Here is a 23,613-nt window from a genome sequence, read left to right on the forward strand (position 1 = left end):
TGCACACCAGCCCATAGCGAAATAAATCTGTAGCCAGAGCCAGGACTATGACAAACATACCAAAATGTAATCATTGTAGCATTTCTTAATCAAAGCAACTTTGATTGAACTCATCTACAAACAATAGCCCCAGCTACCAACCTTTCCCCATAGACAAACAGAGAGCCCAATAGGATAGTTTGTACCTAGATATGTGATGGAGCTAGACACACCAACAGAAACAGTCCAAAGCATGCCGCAAACACTAACTCCCCCACCCCACCCACCCATCCAATGTATAGATGGACAACTGTTTGGAGGGGACCCTGATGATATGAACCATGGGACACACTTTACTATACACAGGCCAAGAGTGTAATCAAGTATGGTCAACTATAATATATTACTATAATATATTACTATATAATTTATTTCATATATTCATTTGATATACTTATATATACTTATATATTTTTATATATATATAAATATATATATATATATATATGATATTTTATATATATATATAATATTATATATATATATATATATATATATATATATATATATATATATATATATATATAATATTTCTCTACGAGTGGGGACATATATTCATCTATACATTCTATAACTTGACAAAGTGCTAAGTAAAACGTGACAGTGTGCATGTGACGTGATATTTCAAATGTGTGAATGTAAGGAGAAGTCAGAACTACGCTAGTCTTATGTATATGAGTTCATTATGTCTGTTACTAGGAGAAAAACCAGGCTTGAATCAGAGATAAAGCCTGTGCCCAATATTTCACATTCCAAAGGAAGGAAAAAATTAAATGTTAAGCTACAATCATCCAGAATGGATTGTCTGTGATAAAAAGATATATATTGATCTCTCACAACGACAGTGCACTCAACTATATACAAAGTCAACCTCATAGGCAACAATGCAACTTTTCACTGTCATGTTCATTAGGTCACCAAACAGAAAACATTTTGCAACTGAAAACTAAAATTAGCATTTCTCCCTGGACAACTCCAGGTAGTCCCTCCTTGTTTCAGTCGGTTTTCTTCCATTTGGTGCCTAATAAACATGACCCTGTGCACAAGACTACCCAGTCTGATAAAATCCACACCAATTATACTTAGAACAATGTTTATATACTATATCTGATATATCTGCATCTAAATGTACATCTAGAGAGAGAAGAGAAGGGGACTGAAAGCAGACAGGGGAAATATTGTTGTCCTAAAATGTAAAAACATGCTTGCCGAGAGCTTTGTGCCCCGTGCCAGATGAGGGAGTCATTTCAAATCGAGAATTAGAATTAAAGTGAGAGTATGTTACAAAATATACTGTGCGTCCCTGGATTCAAAATTCTTCATTCATCATTGAGTACTTAAACAATTGAGGAGAATAATCAATAAAACTCTAATAATCATAATTATAATACAAAAATAAGTGGTGCAATCTCCATAGAATAAATCTTCAACATTTCATTCCCAAAATGCTTCATAAATGAATTAAATTCTGCTAATAATATACAGAGCCATGAGGAGAATCCACAGGTAGTTATAATTTCATTAATAAATAAAAACATCTACAGTCAAATAAAGCAATGAGAGAATCTAAATGTGTCCATCCCCTGTATGCATGTGTCAGTCTCTTATGATCATCTTTCTCTGTGGTGTGTTTGAATGTGTTTGTGACTGTGTGTGTGACTGTGTGTGTGACTGTGTGTGTGTGTGTGTGTGTGTGTGTGTGTGTGTGTGTGTGTGTGTGTGTGTGTGTGTGTGTGTGTGTGTGTGTGTGTGTGTAATACCTGGTTGATTCTGTTCTTGCTTTGTTGCCACAACGTCCTCCTCCCTCCCCTGGCTACACTACTTCCTGTAAACACAAGTTAATTTCCTGTAAACACATACCTACTTCCTCCCCACTACCCTTATCGCCAAACGCATCTCAAACAAAGATTCTCTCCCCAATCCCCAGTCACAGCTCAAGCAATTCAAACCCTGACCCCTGACCCTTGACACTGAAACTCAAGATCCACAGCATACGTAAGAGAAACCTCACTCCCACACCCTAACGGTCCTCGCACCCACCCCAACAGTGGACCTGTGATTATGTCCAGTAGGTCCATAAAGAGTGGATCAGTGATGGAGACAGTAAACGCCTTAGCCATCCTCGTCTTTCTCTCTGTGAGTTAAGAACCTATAGAATAGACAAGGTTAATAGTAGGTCCTTCAGGAGTGGATCTGAGCAGAGCTAGCCAGCAGTTTGTGCCAGCTGACCACTCGCTTCCGCACGTCCACCTTATCCAGCCAGACGTAGGCCTCTCCGATCAGGGTCTTCTTAATGAACTTCCCTCCATTGGACACCAGGAAGAGCTGGACAGAGGGGAGAGAAGAGTTAGACACCAGGAAGAGCTGGACAGAGGGGAGAGAAGAGTCATGTTTAGAACAGACATCTAGCTGACACTTTTATCCAGAGTATTCTTGGCACCCAGGACCAAACATTGTGTGCGATCTGGCCGGCTACCCGATTTATGTAACCGTCTGTCACAAGAATTCATACCCAGCGTGACACACAGAGCATGCGATATAGGGGGCAGCGGTACAGCACACAGTATACGAGCATCCTACGTATTATACTTTAAAATGACAAAAAAGAGATGCATGAGGTAAACAGACATTCAGATAGATAGACAGACAGACAGACAGACAGACACGCAGACAGACAGACAGACAGACAGACAGGCAGGCAGGCAGGCAGGCAGACAGACAGACAGACAGACAGACAGACAGTCAGACAGGCAGGCAGACAGACAGACTGACAGAGAGACAGTCAGACAGATAGGCAGACAGGCAGACAGGCAGACAGACAGACTGACAGAGAGACAGACAGACAGACAGGCAGACAGGCAGACAGTCAGACAGACAGACTGACAGAGAGACAGTCAGACAGATAGGCAGACAGGCAGACAGGCAGAGAGACAGACTGACAGAGAGACAGACAGACAGACAGGCAGACAGGCAGACAGGCAGAGAGACAGTCAGATACACACACACCCATTCATGCAGGCACACACAAAGACAGACAAACAGAGACTTTTACACATGCACGCACACATGCACACCATAGAGACGTTAGCCTAGGCGAAACATGACTCTGGAGTGGCGCTCCTTGTGGCTGACTGACAATAGACAGACAGACAGACAGACAGACAGACAGACAGACAGACAGGCAGGCAGGCAGACAGACAGACAGACAGACAGGCAGACAGGCAGACAGGCAGGCAGACAGACAGACCTGCAGAGAGTGGCCAGTGGGGTTCATGCAGAATCTGAAGGTCTCGTTGAAGGAGGGCTCGCGGTCGTGACGACACACCCGGGTCTTCTTCTTGATTATCCTCTTCTGGGTCGCAATGTTCACCACATACAGCTTCACATAGAGGTCTGTGGACACACACACATGCACTCATATGAGCACATACCACATTTGTCACAAAATAGTTATCTTCTATTTTCTGAAACAGTGTGTGTCTACATGAGTGTGTGTGTGTATGCGTGCGTGTACCTGAATGTATCTGTACCATTTGAGTGTGCGAGCGAATGTGCATCCACATGAGTGTGTAAACGTGTGTCTGGGTGTGTGTGTGTACATGTTTGTGTGTAATGTACAGGTGCATATACCAGTACCTGGCAGGTGGTCTGGAGACTTGAACTTGTAGGTGATGTTTCTGCACTGGAGAATCTCCAACACCAGTTGGTCTCCCTCCGTCTTCAGCTCCTTCTTCAGAGCTATCTTGATCTCCCCCATTACCTGGGTCTTACCTACACACACACACACACTCACGTTAGTTCAATTACACACCAGTGGCGGTCAGTGCCATTTAAGATGAGGGAGGACAATATTATTTTTTAATGAGCATGGCTTTATTTCTATTACAGCATATTGGATGACTGTCATTGATATTCCATTCACCCAGGTCAATGTAACAGCGATAGGTTTAGGCTACTACAGGATAACCCAATTTTCCCTATACCCATCATGAGGTTGCTACAACCTAGCTTATGAATGAAAGTTTACAATGTAGGTGCACATTACCGCCTTGCACACTCTTGCCTGCATCAAGCTGAGCTAGGGTGTAATCATTAGTCCAACAGTTGCAAACAAGAGTTTCCATTGGACAAATTCAGGTATGTTTATCCCCGTTTTGTTCCGTTTACTTCCATTTAAGAAATGTTTTTTCAACAGAATCAGCGGAATGAATACACCCCTGATCACATGCAAACACAGTTCACTTTGATCCCTTTGATCGTTGTATAATCCCTTATCACATCTACGTGCTCTCCTCCTCTCATCTTTTCCCTTTGCTTAGCTGTCTGTGACCAGGCGAAAAAACCTTTCCAAGCAAACCTTCATATCATAACCGCTAACTGCTACACACAGCCTACATCATTGTCACCATATTAATGTCATAGTCAACATAGCTACTAGAACTAACGCGTTAGTAAACCCGCTATAATCATGCAGTACAGTGTACAGTCAGCAGCAAGCAGTTTAGCAGTTACACCGGCGGGCCCCAGTGGCAATAAATGAATAAAACCAAAAGCTTACCTTGACTTGGAAGAGTTCCAGTGTTGGATAGCCATAGCCAGCTAGCTAACATAGCATCCCTCTCTGTTTGAGCCGGGTGTTTGAGTAGGCTAAGCTAGCTAGCTGCATTTGCTAGCTAAGTGAAAGTGAACAAAATACAACTAAATATAACTATCTCTCTTTCTCTTGCTTCTCCTTCATTTTTAAAGAAATGAATTTGTTGAAAACTGTTCAACTATTGTCTTTCTCTTTGAGTCAACTACTTACTTACTCTATGGAAGGGGGTAGGAACCATGAGCCTCCTAGGTTTTGTATTGAAGTCAGTGTACCTAGAGGAGGGCGGAAAGTAGCTGTCCTCTGGCTACACCATAGTGCTACACTACGGAGTGCTGCTGTGGCTACTGTAGACCGTCATTGCAAAACAGTGTTTTAATAAATTATTTGGTGACGTGAATACATTTAGTGTAGTTTTATCTAAAAAGGATAACTTTTTTAATGTTTCACTATTTTTATTTTTATGAAATCCATTAAGGATGATGGTCCTCCACTTCCTCCTCTGAGGAGCCTCCACTGATCACTAGAGTGTTCCTTCCATGACACGTGTCAGTACTGTATGAAGTGTGCTCATAAGGTCAGATGAATGTCACTGGTGCTGTTACTTCCTGATGACTTCACAACAATCACAACACTCACACTGGGATTCAACTAAACCTGCCCTAGAGAGCAGACCAGCTAACCATAGTTATATCTGAGGGATGTGTTGACACATACTGTACACACTGAAGCTCACAAGGACATACTCACACCTATACACACACATGCATGCACACCATAGAATTACACTTCCACCTCCAGGGGGTATCCACACACATGCACACACACACACGCATGCACACACACACACACACACATGCACACACACCACTGTGACTTACCCTCAGAGTCCATATGGCCCATTGGTGATATCATCACGTCGGTGCCATTTGGAATCTTCCCACTGTCCGGGACAAGATTATATCAAAATACAGAAATATATACACTGAATGTACTAAACATTAGGAGTACCCCCCCATCCCTCTCAATTATTTCAAGGCTTAACAAATCCTTCTTTAACCTGTCCCTTCCCCTTCATCTACACTGATTGAAGGGGATTTAACAAGTGACATCAATAAGGGATCATAGTTTCACCTGGATTCACCTGGTCAGTCTATGTCATGGAAAGAGCATGTTTTGTACACTCAGTGTCTATAGAACAAACAGTGTAAAATATATACAACAACCAAACTCACAACCGAGGGACCTGGAAGATGGCACTGTCCACAGCATTAGTCCCGCCCTCTTCCTCCAATAGGCTGTAAGCACTGCCACTCAGACCGCTGTCCAATGAGGCGGCTGTTACCGGGGCGTCACCGGACCTGCCGGGCCGTGCTGTATGGAGATTGGACCACACAGGTCACGAGAGACAGAGAGAGAGAGAGAGGGAGCCCCATACAGGCCTGGTTGAGAATGTACTGCCTTATGTGGGTGCACTATGGGTCTCAATAAAGGCCTTGGTAACTTTTCTCCTTTGGTTTCAGTTAAGTTATAGTATTACACCACTCATGCCTACTGTTACCATATCAAATATTATTTAGCACTTTGAGTGTGATGGATAGCTCTTCCACCTTACGTGACATAACATGGTGTGTGTGTGTGTGTGTGTTTGATCTACAGATTAAGGGCAGCCAACACCTCTCCTCCAATACACACCAAATTGTTATTATGAATAGCACCACAATGCTATAGAAGACAGGCATGAAGCATACAGGTATGGGCAGATGTAGCAGAATACATACAGTATCATCCCTCACACATAAACAAGACAACATTTTCAAACTGGTTCATCACTGGACACACAGAGAGAACACAAGGACACAGACACATAACGATCCAGAGAAATAGTATCAAATGTTAAGCAACATTAATATGTTCACAACAGACCAAACAAAAGGCCCACAGACCCTATTACGCGTTAGTAATCTAAATGTTGGACTAAGTGTGTGTCTGCTTTGTGGGGCTAACTAATAATTTTACTCTAAAACACATTGACGTAAAGTTACTTATAAGTAATTTTTCAATTTGTTATACAAATCATCACAATTACAGTGGGGGAAAAAAGTATTTAGTCAGCCACCAATTGTGCAAGTTCTCCCACTTAAAAAGATGAGAGAGGCCTGTAATTTTCATCATAGGTACACGTCAACTATGACAGACAAATTGAGAAAAAATAATCCAGAAAATCACATTGTAGGATTTTTAATGAATTTATTTGCAAATTATGGTGGAAAATAAGTATTTGGTCACCTACAAACAAGCAAGATTTCTGGCTCTCACAGACCTGTAACTTCTTCTTTAAGAGGCTCCTCTGTCCTCCACTCGTTACCTGTATTAATGGCACCTGTTTGAACTTGTTATCAGTATAAAAGACACCTGTCCACAACCTCAAACAGTCACACTCCAAACTCCACTATGGCCAAGACCAAAGAGCTGTCAAAGGACACCAGAAACAAAATTGTAGACCTGCACCAGGCTGGGAAGACTGAATCTGCAATAGGTAAGCAGCTTGGTTTGAAGAAATCAACTGTGGGAGCAATTATTAGGAAATGGAAGACATACAAGACCACTGATAATCTCCCTCGATCTGGGGCTCCACGCAAGATCTCACCCCGTGGGGTCAAAATTATCACAAGAACGGTGAGCAAAAATCCCAGAACCACACGGGGGGGACCTAGTGAATGACCTGCAGAGAGCTGGGACCAAAGTAACAAAGCCTACCATCAGTAACACACTACGCCGCCAGGGACTCAAATCCTGCAGTGCAAGACGTGTCCCCCTGCTTAAGCCAGTACATGTCCAGGCCCGTCTGAAGTTTGCTAGAGTGCATTTGGATGATCCAGAAGAGGATTGGGAGAATGTCATATGGTCAGATGAAACCAAAATAGAACTTTTTGGTAAAAACTCAACTCGTCGTGTTTGGAGGACAAAGAATGCTGAGTTGCATCCAAAGAACACCATACCTACTGTGAAGCATGGGGGTGGAAACATCATGCTTTGGGGCTGTTTTTCTGCAAAGGGACCAGGACGACTGATCCGTGTAAAGGAAAGAATGAATGGGGCCATGTATCGTGAGATTTTGAGTGAAAACCTCCTTCCATCAGCAAGGGCATTGAAGATGAAATGTGGCTGGGTCTTTCAGCATGACAATGATCCCAAACACACCGCCGGGCAACGAAGGAGTGGCTTCGTAAGAAGCATTTCAAGGTCCTGGAGTGGCCTAGCCAGTCTCCAGATCTCAACCACATAGAAAATCTTTGGAGGGGAGTTGAAAGTCCGTGTTGCCCAGCGACAGCCCCAAAACATCACTGCTCTAGAGGAGATCTGCATGGAGGAATGGGCCAAAATACCAGCAACAGTGTGTGAAAACCTTGTGAAGACTTACAGAAAACGTTTGACCTGTGTCATTGCCAACAAAGGGTATATAACAAAGTATTGAGAAACTTTTGTTTAATGACCAAATACTTATTTTCCACCATAATTTGCAAATAATTCATTAAAAATCCTACAATGTGATTTTCTGGATTTTTTTCCCTCATTTTGTCTGTCATAGTTGACGTGTACCTATGATGAAAATTACAGGCCTCTCTCATCTTTTTAAGTGGGAGAACTTGCACAATTGGTAAATACTTTTTTTCCCCACTGTACATCTTAGTAATTGATCGTAGTTTTTAAAAACTTGCATCGTTTAAATGCCTATTTATGTCTTTGCCTTGCAAAAGTCAGGTATAATGAATGCACTGTTTATATTCACAGCAACTCCTAAGTAAGTGTGTTACTGATTGGGTTTGGCCTGGGACTTCTTTGTTCCACAAGACTGTGTTAGCCAGCTGAGCTAAAGCCTAGGCATTAGCTCGGGGATCTTAATGCCAAAACAGGTTTAAATCACTTCTTCAGCTCTGGCAAGGTTACTCACAAAACCACCTCTGTTACATAAGTGCAGTGGTAAGATAGAGTATGACTGGTCGGTTGTGAATAGCATGGCGTGGAATGTGTGAGTCAAGTGACATGAAACTGGATCTATGCCGACGCTCTTCTCTCTCAGGCCTCTCGACACGACAAGATAAAATAAAAGTTTGCTAGTACCATTAAAGGACCCAAGGGAAAACGGAGTAAAAAAGTGTACAGGTACTTTATAAAGTATTATAAACTGGGTGGTTCGAGCCCTGAATGCTGATTGGCTGACAGCCGTGGTATATCAGACCGTATATGACGCGTATGACAAAACATTTATTTTTACTGCTCTAATTACGTTGGTAACCAGTTTATAATAGCAATAAGGCACCTCGGGGGTATTTGATAATTTATATGGCCAATATACCACAGCTAAAGGATGTGTCCTAGCACTCTGCGTTGCTGCGATGTGCCTAAAAACAACCCTTAGCCGTGGTATATTGGCCATATACCACACCCCCTCGGGCCTTATTGCTTAATGGTTTTATGGTAATTGCTGTCAAGCCTGATTTATTATGAATTTCTTCTTCTTCTTCTTCTTCTTCTTCTTCTTATTATTCTTATTATTATTTTTTTTATTTTTTTGTAGGGGGTAGATCAGTTTAATACTGCAGATATATTGTAACTTCAATCAATGTAGTTGTCTGCATTTATTGCAAAAGTATTCACCCCCCTTGGCATTTTTCCTATTTTGTTGCCTTACAACCTGGAATTAAAATGGATTTTTGGAGGGTTTGTATCATTTGATTTACACAACATGCCTACCACTTTGAAGATACAAAATATTTTTTCTTGTGAAACAAACAATAAATAAGACAAAAGAACAGAAAACTTGAGCGTGCATAATTATTCACTCCACCAAAGTCAATACTTTGTAGAGCCACCTTTTGCAGCAATTACAGCTGCAAGTCTCTTAGGGTATGTCTCTATAAGCTTGGCACATCTAGCCACTGGGATTTTTGCCCATTCTTCAAGGCAAAACTGCTCCAGCTCCTTCAAGTTGGATGGGTTCCGCTGGTGTACAGCAATCTTTAAGTCATACCACAGATTCTCAATTGGATTGAGGTCTGGGCTTTGACTAGGCCATTCCAAGACATTTCAATGTTTCCCCTTAAACCACGCGAGTGTTGCTTTAGCAGTATGCTTAGGGTCATTGTACAGCTGGAAGGTGAACCTCCGTCCCAGTCTCAAATCTCTGGAAGACTCAAACAGGTTTCCCTCAAGAATTTCCCTGTGTTTAGCGCCATCCATCATTCCTTCAATTCTGACCAGTTTCCCAGTCCCTGCCGATGAAAAACATCCCCACAGCATGATGCTGCCACCACCATGCTTCACTGTGGGGATGGTGTTCTCAGGGTGATGAGAGGTGTTGGGTTTGTGCCAGACATAGCGTTTTTCTTGATGGCCAAAAAGCTCAATTTTAGTCTCATCTGACTAGAGTACCTTCTTCCATATGTTTGGGGACTCTCCCAGATGCCTTTTGGCGAACACCAAACGTGTTTGCTTATTTTTTTCTTTAAGCAATGGCTTTTTTCTGGCCACTCTTCCTTAAAGCCCAGCTCTGTGCAGTGTACGGCTTAAAGTGGTCCTATGGTAATATACTCCAATCTCCGCTGTGGAGCTTTGCAGCTCCTTCAGGGTTATCTTTGGTCTCTTTGTTGCCTCTCTGATTAATGCCCTCCTTGCCTGGTCCGTGAGTTTTGGTGGGCGGCCCTCTCTTGGCAGGTTTGTTGTGGTGCATATTCTTTCAATTTTTTAATAATGGATTTAATGGTGCTCCGTGGGATGTTCAAAGTTTCTGATATTTTTTTATAACCCAACCCTGATCTGTATTCTGTAACTTTGTCCCTGACCTGTTTGGAGAGCTCCTTGGTCTTCATGGTGCCGCTTGCTTGGTGGTGCCCCCTGCTTAGTGGTGTTGCAGGCTCTGGGGACTTTCAGAACAGATGTGTATATATACTGAGATCATGTGACAGATCATGTGACACTTAGATTGCAAACAGGTGCAAACAGGTGTTTTATTTATTAAACAGGACTTTATTTAACTAATTATGTGACTTAGGGGGTGAATACATATGCACGCACCACTTTATAGCAAAGGGGGTGAATACATATGCACGCACCACTTTTCCGTTATTTATTCTTTAGAATTTTTAGATTTTTATTTTTACATTTCACTTCACCAATTTGGACTATTTTGTGTATGTCATATATTACATGAAATCCAAATAAAAATCCATTTAAATTACAGGTTGTAATGCAACAAAATAGGAAAAATGCCAAGGGGGATGAATACTTTTGCAAAGCACTTTATATACAGTACCAATCAAAAGTTTGAATGAGTAGGTGGGTCCAAACTTTTGACTGGTAGCGTATATACATATACATACATACATACATACATACATACATACATACATACATACATACAAAGCCTGATTTATTGTTAGGGAACAATGCCAGAGCCCTGGATTGATAGTCCATTTCCTGGTATTAGCAAACTGTGTCGGCGGCCATTAAGAAATTGTGTCTCACTGCATGAATCTCTGGCTGTGTGGCTGGCTGTGTGGCTGTGTGTTAGCTCTCACTCACTCTCTCTCTCTCACTCTCTCTCTCTTTCTATCTTTCTTTCTCTCTCTAGGTCACAATCTCTCCTAATTTCCCTTTCTGTCTATTGTAGCTTGTCAGATCTCTTTTTGTCTGTTGTATGTTGTCAGATCTCTCTCTTTCTGCAGGTGTGCGTTAGTAGTATCCCAGCCTGCCTCTCTGCAGTCAGTCACACGACAGAGACGTGCAACTCTCACCTCCTTCCCTCTGTGGCCTCTCTTCAGACATGGCTTTCCTGAAGGTCAGGTGTCTGCCGTCTGCTTGGCTCCCATTGGCTGATGTTGCCGGGCCCGGCGGGGCAGGGAGCGAATCGGATTGGGCTTTCTGAATGGTGAGCACGCCCACTATGCTGTGTCTGTGTTGCCTCAGGGAGAGGCGGCCTCTTTGGGCTGGGGGGTAGGAGACTGGAGGGGGTAAGGGGCGCAGGCGCGGGACAGGGTCACGCCAAGGGGGTAGAGGGCAGAGGTCAAGGCCGGGGGCAGGGGGCGGGGCGAGATGGAGACTCAGAAAGCAGGAATATCATCACCATGGAAACCAGCTTTACTGTCAGTCACATGCAGCCACAGAACGCGGTGCGTAGTCGCCCCGCCCCTCCACGTCACATAGGGGTGGGGCGTGCAGCATCTACTGAAGTGCATTGTGGTCCAAAAAAAAAAAAAAAGGGTGGGTGGGAGAGGGGCAGCGGACTGCATGCACAGCCGTCTCAGAGTGGAGTAGCTTCAGAAAGCCGGCCATTTTGGTATAAAACAGAACAAAATAAGTCCACACCACAGGGAAAAAAAGGGATAGTGAAATTTAAACGGAGGGAGCTTGGATCAGGTAGATCAAACGATTCAAGTGCTATCTAATTGTAATTCCTAGCCTTCACTCTCTTGGACCATGATACCATGGCTAGTCCAAACTGAATAAAACATACTGTGTCTACTAATCTACTGAGTCTACTGTGTGTACCATGGTAGTCATTGGCTTGACTAGTCATGTGAGAGCACTGGCAGTGGTGCTGTGTTCTGGCACTGATTGACAAGTGGTCCCAAAGTGACCTTTCAAAAGCCCTACTTGTTTGTTGGGAGTCAGTCTTGTTTAAGATCATCGTTGTCATTCTGCGACATTCTGTTAACTGTCTTACAAAATTAATTAACACAAGAACATTTAAAAGAATGTTTGAAACAAACTTGGTTTAGGGGAGGATGATTAAGCCTGCAACCTTATGATTCGTTATTTAAACGTTTAGTTTCAATTTATGACATCATTTAACAGAGGGTTTAGTGTCTGTTTTTAGAAAAGTTAGTTTAATTGTAGTAATTGTATATTCCTTCTTATCAAACTTTTAACCAATGGAGTTTAAAATGCTTTTAACAGCAATCTTTGTGGCTCTGGCGGTTCATTGAAACAGGGCAAACTTAGGAGTAAACTCTAAAACAGGAAGTGCTTCAGTACAGTAAGTGTGATGCCAGATCTACACACCGAAGAGAAGCAGTGAGAGGTGGGCACACCGTGAATACGGAAGGGACCAGAAGTAGGACAAATGTACAAAAAAGGAGGGGAAGAAAATAGAAGGAAACGGGGAAAAAAGAGAAATGAAAGAAAACAGCTCAAACTGGACAGAAGGGAGAACAGATGAGCGCGAGGCGGCCATGCTGCGGAGGCTTTATTTGCGTCTTTTACTTGGTTGGAGGCGGTGCTGTTGCTGCGGAGCCAGAGCTTCACCCGTTGCTACTGCGACACCGCCGGCGCCATCCTGCTGGTGTTGCCTTGCACTTTTGCGAGGCGCCGCACGTGGAGCCGCGCATGGCGTATGTTGGCTATGGCCCTCGGACGGGGAAGGCTTCGACGTGCCGGGGCTACTGTGAGATTTCTCAATAGTGGGCACCTGCGTGTCTAGAACAACCAAATTTACCAATTACCATCTACCATTTCCATTAAAGCTACCATCTGTTGTTGTGCTCTTCTGTTTTTACATCAGGGCTAGCTAGTAACTAAGCTACATGCCACATTATGTCTAAATGACCCTTTGGAAGTGGGTATTTTCCACTTGTTTGGGCCACATAACTTTAGGGTTTTCCACTTAAATTTGGGGTTTTCCAATTAAGTTTGTGGGTTAAGACTGAGGAGATGGGGGTTGTTTTCAAAGCCTTCCACGGCCATGTTGTGTAAGAACGGGAATGGAGGAAGCTGAGAGTAGGAAAAATCTGAGCTGAGTGGAGTCATGGCAACAACAGAAAATAAAAACATGGCAAAGCAAAGAGCATGAAGCCAAAGCTATAATGGGTGAGTCAGAATGGCGAGAGAGAAGGAAAGAAAGAAAGTGACAGAGACAGGATAGAAAGAGATAGACAGAGAGAAAGAGAGAGACAGGCAGAGAAAAAGAGAGAGACAGGCAGATAGATAGATAGGCAGAAAGATAGAGAGAGACAAAGACAGCTAGAGAAAACGAGAGAGAGAGAGAGAGAGAGAGAGAGAGAGAGAACGAGGGAGAGAGAGAGAGAGAGAGAGAGAGAGAGAGAGAGAGAGAGAGAGAGAGAGAAAACGAGGGAGAGAGGGGAGAGAGAACAAGAACAGGTACAGATAGAGAGAAAGGAGTACGGTAGGTTGTTCATGATGACTATGAGGCCAAAGGGATGAGAAAGACTGGACCTCTCCTACCTTTGGCTGGATCAGGAAAGATCCCGTGGCTCCGGCTCTTGATGACCGATGACTTGGGCGAGTCCTGGTTCCCGTGGGAGGGGGTTTTGGGGGAGGCGTGCTGCGAGGGGGGCTTTGGGGAGTCCTCTTTACCGTGGGCGGGGGTTTTGGGGGAGGCGTGCTGCGAGGGGGGCTTGGGGGAGTGCTGGCGCCCCTGTGCTGGAAGGGAGCGCCGGTGGTGCTCTCCCTCACTCTGTTCCTTCAGAGGGAGCCAGCGTGGGACGTTATCCATGTTAGCCGTGTTGGACAGGTCCATCAACACCTAAAATAACACCCACACACATCCCCTTTAACATCAACCTCACATAGTGGATGGCTGCTACTTATAGGTAACTTACAGCAGCATCACAGTAATGTATGTCACCCTCACAGAAGTGCTATGGACAAAATGCATGTCTCTCTCTCTCACCTCTCCCAGAAAGTCATTGGAGGAGCACTTGTCGTAGTCCCACACGCTCACCTCCAGCATCTTCTTCCTCAGCTGAAACACAGCGCGCACACACACACACAACACACATTATTATTCCTCTAAACTCACAAATGCAGTATTCACAGTAACCAACACACGTCAAATACACAGGACATTGTGGTTATTCCAAAAGCAGCTAGTGATACTGTACCAGTACCTGTTCCAGGTGGATGTTCTTATAGATGACAGTCTGGTTCCACTCTGGGTTCAGACTCTTGCCAGCTTGTTTTGATCTCCTCTTATTCTCAGCACTGGAATCACACACAGACACGTAGACAGAGCAGGCCATTAGCAAGGTACACACACACACCTGTAGACTATGTAAACACACACACACGCATACACACACACACACACACACACACATACACACACTCGCACACACTCGCGCACACACGTAGCCTACGTACACACAGACACACACACACACTCACACACTCACACACACACTCACACACTCACACTCACACTCACACTCACACACACACTCACACTCTCTCACACTCACACACACTCTCTCACACACACTCACACACACACAAAACACAGAAATTCAGAGCACAATAGCACAATGTAAGGGAGTAGGGAACAATTTAGGGCACAATTAAAATGGAAGACTATAGGGAACAACACTGGATACAACGTAAATCACAATATCAAGAACAACGTCAGGGTGAGGTACAAAGTAAAACAAAATGTTAGAATATATATCTGACAGACATGTAGGGAAATTAGTTAGGGGAAAGTGGGGATCATATGTTAGGGCATATCATAGCGATTAGAGGTAGAGTCTACTGTAGTATGCATATTAGAACACAATCTAAGGGTGTAGGGAACAATATGAGGGCATAGGGCAGAAGTGTACAATACATGGGAGTGGAAAGGTGTTAGAGTGAGTATATAGTGACTTGCTGGGGTTACACACTCGTCACGAGCTCCACATGCATTGGGCCCTGAGCCTTCAAATCAATCGTCATCATAATCCCGGTCCATCAACAACGTTACTACAACCTAACGGCAACCATCAAAGTCAAAAGTCAGAGTGGGCAATTCACATACCTGGCATTCTGGACAACCATGACCTGACTGAATGGGTCCAGCATGCATTAAATATAAGAACAGCATACAGAAACAAGGGTCAGTGTCGAGAGGGGGGGGGTTAAGTGATGGTTCAGGTGTGTGTGTGTGGGGGGGTGTTTGGGGAGGTCAGTAACAGGGAAGTGGGCATGGGGCACAGGATGTGTGTTGGGGCAGTGAGAGAGGAATGTGTCTGTGTGTATTGTGAGTGTGCATTATCCCCCAGCATGTGTGTGCTTGTATATGTATGTGTGTTACATTGTAAAGGTCCAGTGGTCCCTAAGGACCCCATAGATAAGGGTTGGGTAGGTGGGAGAGCTGATTACAACACAACATAATTACATTAAGCACTGAGATCCAGACGGCTACAGTGTGGATCGTATTACAAGCTATTATGAGTCTTATTGATTTCCCTGCTCTATTCCGCCTAGCAACAAGAGCAAAGGGGAAAACTCATCAGAACTACATGGCAAAATATAACATAATTTACATACTCTTTAGGGTATTACACATGTCTCGTTTGACGCTGACGCCCTTCATAAAAACTAGATATCAAATGTCTACATAGAAATAGAGGTCCTAGAATGGTAATTCAATTTCATGTCATGTAACAGTCTTGTAACAGGCTTATCATAGTGGTATGGTATCTGACATCAGGTGTGGGTGGTGCATTGAACACAAAAAATGGCCAGCTAAAATCAATCGTAAATCGATTTTAAGATGAATGGGAGTTAGTTTTGAGCTTTCCAAAATGGCCACCTTTTGAAGTGGTCTAGCCATGGTTTTAATGGTAATCTCAGTTCTATGCATTTATTCCGTATGAATGTGTTTGTCTACATGACCTGAAATTCATATATTTACCATGGCAAGGCCTACTAACCTAATCACCTTTCCAGTGTTTTATATACACTTAAAACAATTACAGTAACACTTTACCACAAAACCATTCGACACTGCTATCGATAATGCTTTCACTGCGATATGACACAGTTCATTATTAACTCACAGTGATGTACATCCGACAAGGAAATGCTCTGGTAACATTACAGAGCATAGATACATCGACAGAGCACAGCAACAGAGCAAGGATGAAAAGTGAAAGACTTACATAATGGTTGTAGTGTGTAAGCTACTATAGGTGGTCTGTGAAGTATACTTGACTTCTCTCACCAAAGAGATTGTTCTCTCCTTGACTTGACTTGTTCCAGTGTTTCTGTCCCTACCTCTCTGCTATAGCCTTGAATCCAAACTGAATACCACTCCTCTCTGCTATAGCCTAGAATCCAAACTGAATACCACTCCTCTCTGCTATAGCCTTGAATCCAAACTGAATACCAATCCTCTCTGCTATAGCCTTGAATCCAAACTGAATACCACTCCTCTCTGCTATAGCCTTGAATCCAAACTGAATACCACTCCTCTTGTCACGCCCTGGCTCTGGGACTCTGTTATGTTGAGCCAGGGTGTGTAGTTTCTATGATTTTGTGTTCGAGGTTCATTATCTAGCTGATGTGTTTTCTATGTTGGCCGGTGTGGTTCTCAATCAGAGGCAACGTGAATCAGCTGTTGATTGTTGTCTCTGATTGGGAACCATACTTGGGCAGCCTGTTTTTCACAGTGTGTTGTGGGATCTTGTTCCGTGTATGGTTTGTGTCTGTTACTAAGGACTTCACGTATCGTTTTGTTGTTTTGTTCGTTGTGGTACTCTAAATAAAGAAGTATGTTCACTTATCACGCTGCGCATTGGTCCACTTCTATCGACGATCGTGACACCTCTCTGCTATAGCCTTGAATCCAAACTGAATACCACTCCTCTCTGCTATAGCCTTGAATCCAAACGGAATACCACTCCTCTCTGCTATAGCCTTGAATCCAAACGGAATACCACTCCTCTCTGCTTGCCTGGAAACTAAATTGAATATACTTTAATTTCAATGAAGAAATAGTGATATTCAGTTTGGATTCCAGACTAGCTTTCTCTCTTTGGTATGGTTGTAGTCCCCAAATTCCCAGGTTTTCCAGAAATCCTGATTGGAGGATTCTGGATAAGCCACTTATTCTCTCCTGACTTATGGAAAACCTGGGAATTTGGTGAAAGTTACCAGAATTTTGTAAACCCTACTCGTAGCGTATCCCATAGACTCACCCCCTCCCAGGTAGGAGGTAGACTTTGACAAAGGGGTCTGAGTAGCCATTGTTGTCTCTGGGGGCCAGGTTCCTGGCTTGGAGCACGTGGACAATCAGGTTCCCCAGCTGCTTGTCATAGTTGATTTGAAGCTGCAAAATCAAGAGACAGTGGAATCATAATGGGGTGAAATCTCAATGAGACGATCGGTCTTAGTAAATAAAAGCGCGTTATGAAGTGTATGAATATACAAGCAGTGGTGAGTCAAGGAATCTCAAAACAAGGCTTGGTCAGCTGACCTGTATCTCTCCAGTAACAGGGTGGGATTGTGTCTTCACTGCGTCTGCAGACTGGAAGACAAGAGAGAAACACATTTAGGAACAGCAGTTGTGGATGTGTGCATACAAATAACTGACAGTGAGTACAGAATTATGCATAAGATTAGTTAGAAACGCTTTCAAACTAAAATGCATACAACATACAGTATGTGTCGATATAGAATTGCCTGTCTATTGAAAATTAGACAGTTCTTTTGAACATAAAATATGTTCTAGTTATGCAACCAGAAGACGTTGCCTGTGTTCAATTTAGCTCCACATCACCCTCCACACTTTCACCTTGCTGCTGTGGCGTTTCTTGCTGATGGAGGGTGACCCCGGCTGGCCTGGACTCTGGATGGCACTAGAGGCGGCCGAGGCGGTGCCTGAGATGGCAGAGTGGGGACCTTTCTCTCCCCCCGCCGTGGAGGAGGAGGACGTGGCGGTGGTAGGGGGAGGAGCCTGCTGCTGGGACACCTTCTGCAGCTCTGCAGCCAGCTGCTTCGGATCCACCCCCGGAGACCTGGGGGGTCTGTCACCTAGAGCACAGACACACACGTATGGACACAAATTCACAAAGAGAAACACACACACACAGATGTTTGAAGTTATGGAATCATTCACTGTGATAGAGGCCATAGTGACTGAAATATTCTAGTTGCAGAACCTTAAGGGCTTTTGCACCTTTAGTGAGGAGAGGAGAGGAGAGGAGAGGAGAGGAGAGGAGAGGAGAGGAGAGGAGAGGAGAGGAGAGGAGAGGAGAGGAGAGGAGAGGAGAGGAGAGGAGAGGAGAGGAGAGGAGAGGAGAGGAGAGTTGGGGAAGTTGGCAAGAGAGGGATAATAGCTGAGAAAATGAGAGAGAGGGGGAAGATAGCAGAGAGAAAGAGCGTGAACAAAAAGGAGAAAATAAAGAGAGGGGACACCCTGGGGTGAAGAGGATCAGCTCTTACTCTACCTGGTTTGCTCTGGTCCGGGAGATCAAGGTGCTGAGAGCCCTCCGAGTCAGACAGCATGTTCAGATCTCTAAGAGAGAGAGAGGGAGAGACCAGATTGAGAGAGAGAGAGACCAGATTGAGAGAAATAGAGAGAGAGAGACCAGATTGAGAGAAAGAAAGAGAGAGAGTGTAAGAGAGAGAGAAAGAGACAGGATGGGAAGAGAGAAAAGAGAAAGAAATGGTGTCAAAAAGAGAGGACAGAGATGAGTGTGTGAGACACAAGTAACCAGTAAAGTGAGGGAGTCCGAGGCAATGAGATGAATTTAAAAATAAACGTATTCTATGTGAATCAGAAACAACCCACTCTAGAGAACTACTGAAGCTAATGAAGACTGCTCACTTTCAAATACTTGAGGTGGAACCCCCGCAAGGCTCTCATCAGTGAGTGTAGCTGGCTGCGCTGAAATATATATCTTACGGCTTAAATTCCTCCTCCTCCTCCCTCAAATCATAAAGTATAAAGGGAGAAGAGCGAGAGGAAGGTAGCTGGACAGAGAGAAAGTGAGAAGGAGAGGGTGAGACATAGAGAGAGAGAAAAAGTGACAGGAACAGAGAGAGAGGTAGCCTAAGACCAATAACAAAGGGAGAGAGAGTCACAGAGAGAAAGTGAGACGGAGAGGGAGAGGAGAAAAGATGCTCACAGTCTCACGCAGAGTTCTGCCTCGCCACACTGCTGTACCACAAGCCCCTGCACTTCCTCGTAGGTCTTCCCCGTCAGAGGAAGCCCGTTCCACTCCAGCACCTGCATTCCTATATTCACACACACACGCACGCACGCACACACACACACACACACACACACACACACACACACACACACACACACACACACACACACACACACACACACACACACACACACACACACACACATATAGTTAGTTTATTATATGAAGTGTATCACACCTAATTCTCACACTCGAAAACTGAAACCAATTAGCTAAGTGTAAAGTGTATCACCTCACACACACACACATACAGAAACAGACCACACCATCATCTATAACACACACTACCAATGACTCATGTTTTAACACCAAAACACACTGCTGTGCAGCCTCCTATGAACTTCAACTCTTTCTCTAACAACCCCATGCTTTGAAGAAAGTTAAACCACATGACCACAGGGTCAGTAGCAGGGGTTGGATCAATTCAATTTCAATTCAGTCAGTACATGAGATCACATTCAAATTCTAGCGTAGAAAAGTGTTGCTTTTTCAAGTCTTGTACTGAAGTTTCGATTCACTTCCTGAATTGAAATGGAATTGACCATGGTCAGTAGTTAGAGGTCAGATCAGGCCAAAGCACTGCAAACTCACACGCACACACACGCACAAACACACACACATACACGCACACATGGCACACACACACACACGGCACACACACACACACACCAGTCCTATAGCACTGCAAATGCACACACTCTCCGTGCCGTCCAGTAGCACTCACACAGATGAAAGCGAGTCTTGACGTAGGCCAGGTAGGCCCTCTGACTGCGCCAGAGCTCTTGAGCTGTGTGTTACCCACATGGAGTTTCACACTAGTTACTCAGTGACACAGTATGGCGGTATGACTCATCACACACACACACACACTCTGTCTGAGCCTTCGCACCTGCTAGAATTGACACAATTCTGTATTCACACCGTTCACTGTGAGAAACCATGTTCCAAAGTTTCAGCGGAAGTGTCACCTTACGTAGACATTCTGTTTGGAACTGACACAGTAATAGCTGCTGATCTCCACGGTAACGTTTTCACGGACAAAACAATGAGCCCCGCTAGAGTGAAAGATAACAGTGTCACTAGACTACTACCTATCTCCTTCAGGCCTGTATGTTTTAGTCATCGAATAACAAATACTTCTGATAAATGCAACTTCTTGGGATCATCTTAAATGTGTGCATTAATATGTGCATGCAGACGTGGAGTAAGAATAACATGTATTTGATTTGAATGAGGATTGATGATCTGCACTGCACTGTTTGGAGTTATCTGATGGGCATTTTGAAACAGAGAGGTACTGGATCTGAATTTGTACAATAAGAAGAACACAGGTGTTCATTTTCAGTTGCAAAACGTTTTGCCATGGTGTGCCCTAATGAACACAACCCAGGAGTTGACTGTATGCAGAAGAGATTGAAGATGATGCCTCCATAGCTGACCTACTAGACTAGTGCAGAGGTGAGATCCAACTTGTCACAGCATTGATAAATACACACACAGGTCCAGACCAGCCTGTAGTTAAAGATCGTTCTGAGACAGTAGACACAGAGGAAGAACAGCTGTTATACAAGCCCATGATAAATCAGAGAGAGATAGAGAGAGAGAGAGAGAGAGAGAGAGAGAGAGAGAGAGAGAGAGAGAGAGAGAGAGAGAGAGAGAGAGAGAGAGAGAGAGAGAGAGAGAGAGAGAGAGAGGGAGGACAAAGATAAATTGATGGAGGAGAGATTGTTCAGGTGCAGGGAGGAAGGGACAGAGAGAAAGCAAGAGATCATGAGGGAGGGAGGGAGAGAGAGTGAAGGAGGGAAAGATGAAGAAAAATGGGGAGAGAGCGCACACACACCAAATGCATGCACACACACACAATAACACACACACACAGTGTGACAGATGGATGGCCCTAGCTCCCACCAGGTGGTTCTGGGTTGTATCTCTTCCCTCTTCTCTTTACAGTCCTCCGTCCCACCTCTCATACATCAGGCCATAGACGGCCCATACAAAGGCAGGGGCCACAGCCGTGCTAATTTACAACCATCCTGCATGGTCCCTGTACAATCCCCAGACTGAGACAGAGAGAATGAGAGAGAGAGACCAGAGAGACCAGAGAGAGAGAGAGAAACCAGAGAGAGAAACCAGAGAGAGAAACCAGAGAGAGAAAGAGAGAGAGAGAGATAGAGAGAGAGAGAGAGAGAGAGAGAGAGAGAGAGAGAGAGAGAGAGAGAGAGAGAGAGAGAGAGAGAGAGAGAGATACACAGCACCACTGTGCGTGTTCTCCCTCCAGTCAAATCAATAAGTCTCATGAAATTAATTTCTGTTAATACGACACATAGCCATCCATCTTCAGGTAGTGTTGTATTGAGAACAGGCCAGGAGTGAGATGATGACTGTTTAGGGATAAATGGACAATGCTTACTGCTTGTTGTGCCTAAGGCCCCTTAGTTTGGATTCAGACCTATACAACTCTGGGCACTAGCGCTGCCATTGAGTTATAGCACATTCCCAGAGATGATAATAAACTAATATGGGTAAACCCTGACCGAAGGAAAGTAACAGAAACGCTAATGCAAACATTGCTAAGTTGGAGTAATAGAAGCTACCATCACAAAGCTAACTTCCAAAGCTTTTCCCAAACCTACAATGCATTTTGAGATTTGATTGAAGAAAAGCTGTGATATCATTACATTCAGAATTCTGAAAGCGCTTGGGTAAAATCTCTCAAACCTTTCTTTCTCTAAAGCCCCCCTTCACATTGGTAACTGAGTCATAGACCATTGCCTGGAGGTGACAAAACAAAATGCAAATTAACTTCTATTTTTGTCATCTCCGTGTCATTCCTCAAGTCAGATTCCTCTCAAACCATCTGTCAACAGTGAGATAAACAAACAGATTTAAGGAAACAGACAGATGGAGAAAGACAGATAGAGCTACAGTTCCTTCTTCTGATAAGAATCACTCATGTCCAGACTATTTGATTCTTGCAACTGATTGATTCTTAAAGGGGAAGTACATTTCACATATAGAAACGTCTCTCTCAAATGTTTTTTTGAGAACCATAAGCAGTTGACTCATATACCCATTTTGCACCATTTCACATTCATTATGGCCACACCGTAGGAAAAAGTTTATTCAACAGAAAATGAAATCAAGCATTCATCTTTCCCTCCCTGATTCAGTCAGTTTGGTGCCTAATGAATACGACCCAGGAGCGCAGCATATATCCCAGTATGTGTGACCTTAACTTACCCTCTAGTATCTTCCCAGTCTGTTGGGCAACTCCTCCAGGTAAGACTTTAGCTACGTAGGCTCCGATGTCTCCGTTGGTCCCTGGAACCTCCTTACCTCCCACCACTCTGATACCCAATCCATTTCCTGGAAATTAAGAGGTAGAAACCCACAAATAAGTGAGAAGCATGCACACACACAAATATACACATGCACGTACAGTGGTCAGACACACATTAATAGTATGCATGCACAGGAATATATATCCAGTGTAGACTGTAGACACACATTTATGTGCACACACACACACACACACACACAGCCATTTAAACTAAAGAGTAAATACGCGCTTTTCACACTCTGACACGGGTACAAGTCATCCAAATCCCACAGACAAATGGTTCATTTTAACACGGCTCCACATAAACAAGCACTTTATTTGTGGCCTGCTGACTAATTGCAAAAAGCTAATCCGGTGTGTGAATGATACGCCATTTTGAGCCGGAATGGATGACTGATGAGAGTGGAGATGTGCCAAATCAACAGAGGAGCCATGAAATGTCTACCCCATTTTGGGTCGAGACAAACATTAAGAGCTGGCACTGTGCTAAGACAGCTGTGTTTATTACAGCCTAAATGAGAGTTCAAAAGGAGTAGACGTCCTACATTTCATTAGTCATTTAAAATTATGTTCTAAATGGTTAATTTGACTCTCATGGAATTTACAGTAAATGCCTGGTAGCTGTAGAAACGTCATAGATATGATAAACT

General features: G+C 43.8%; 1 protein-coding gene across 3 annotated transcripts in view; it reads right to left on the bottom strand.

Annotated features, from left to right (window-relative positions):
* Nucleotides 1–575: 575 nt before the first annotated feature.
* LOC121543918 (protein piccolo-like) overlaps nt 576–23,613 on the bottom strand; it is a 39,725-nt gene continuing 16,687 nt past the window's right edge. The window contains exons 8-22 of one of the 3 annotated variants that reach the window (XM_045208812.1): nt 22,864–22,989; nt 19,537–19,645; nt 18,856–18,923; nt 18,201–18,439; nt 17,883–17,933; nt 17,605–17,735; nt 15,441–15,467; nt 14,539–14,632; nt 14,322–14,393; nt 13,874–14,174; nt 5,866–6,004; nt 5,512–5,573; nt 3,676–3,810; nt 3,287–3,432; nt 576–2,364 (exon numbers count right to left, since the gene is read on the bottom strand). In XM_045208812.1, coding sequence (XP_045064747.1) covers nt 2,221–2,364; nt 3,287–3,432; nt 3,676–3,810; nt 5,512–5,573; nt 5,866–6,004; nt 13,874–14,174; nt 14,322–14,393; nt 14,539–14,632; nt 15,441–15,467; nt 17,605–17,735; nt 17,883–17,933; nt 18,201–18,439; nt 18,856–18,923; nt 19,537–19,645; nt 22,864–22,989 — 1,844 coding nt within the window. In that variant the 3' untranslated portion in view covers nt 576–2,220. Of the gene's footprint in view, nt 2,365–3,286; nt 3,433–3,675; nt 3,811–5,511; nt 5,574–5,865; nt 6,005–11,907; nt 13,109–13,873; nt 14,175–14,321; nt 14,394–14,538; nt 14,633–15,440; nt 15,468–17,604; nt 17,736–17,882; nt 17,934–18,200; nt 18,440–18,855; nt 18,924–19,536; nt 19,646–22,863; nt 22,990–23,613 lie in introns of those variants that run through there. The other 2 variants (XM_045208813.1, XM_045208814.1) reach the window with 2 other exon arrangements.

This window comes from Coregonus clupeaformis, chromosome 28 (genome assembly GCF_020615455.1).
Source record: "Coregonus clupeaformis isolate EN_2021a chromosome 28, ASM2061545v1, whole genome shotgun sequence".
In the NCBI taxonomy this organism is placed as follows: domain Eukaryota; kingdom Metazoa; phylum Chordata; class Actinopteri; order Salmoniformes; family Salmonidae; genus Coregonus; species Coregonus clupeaformis.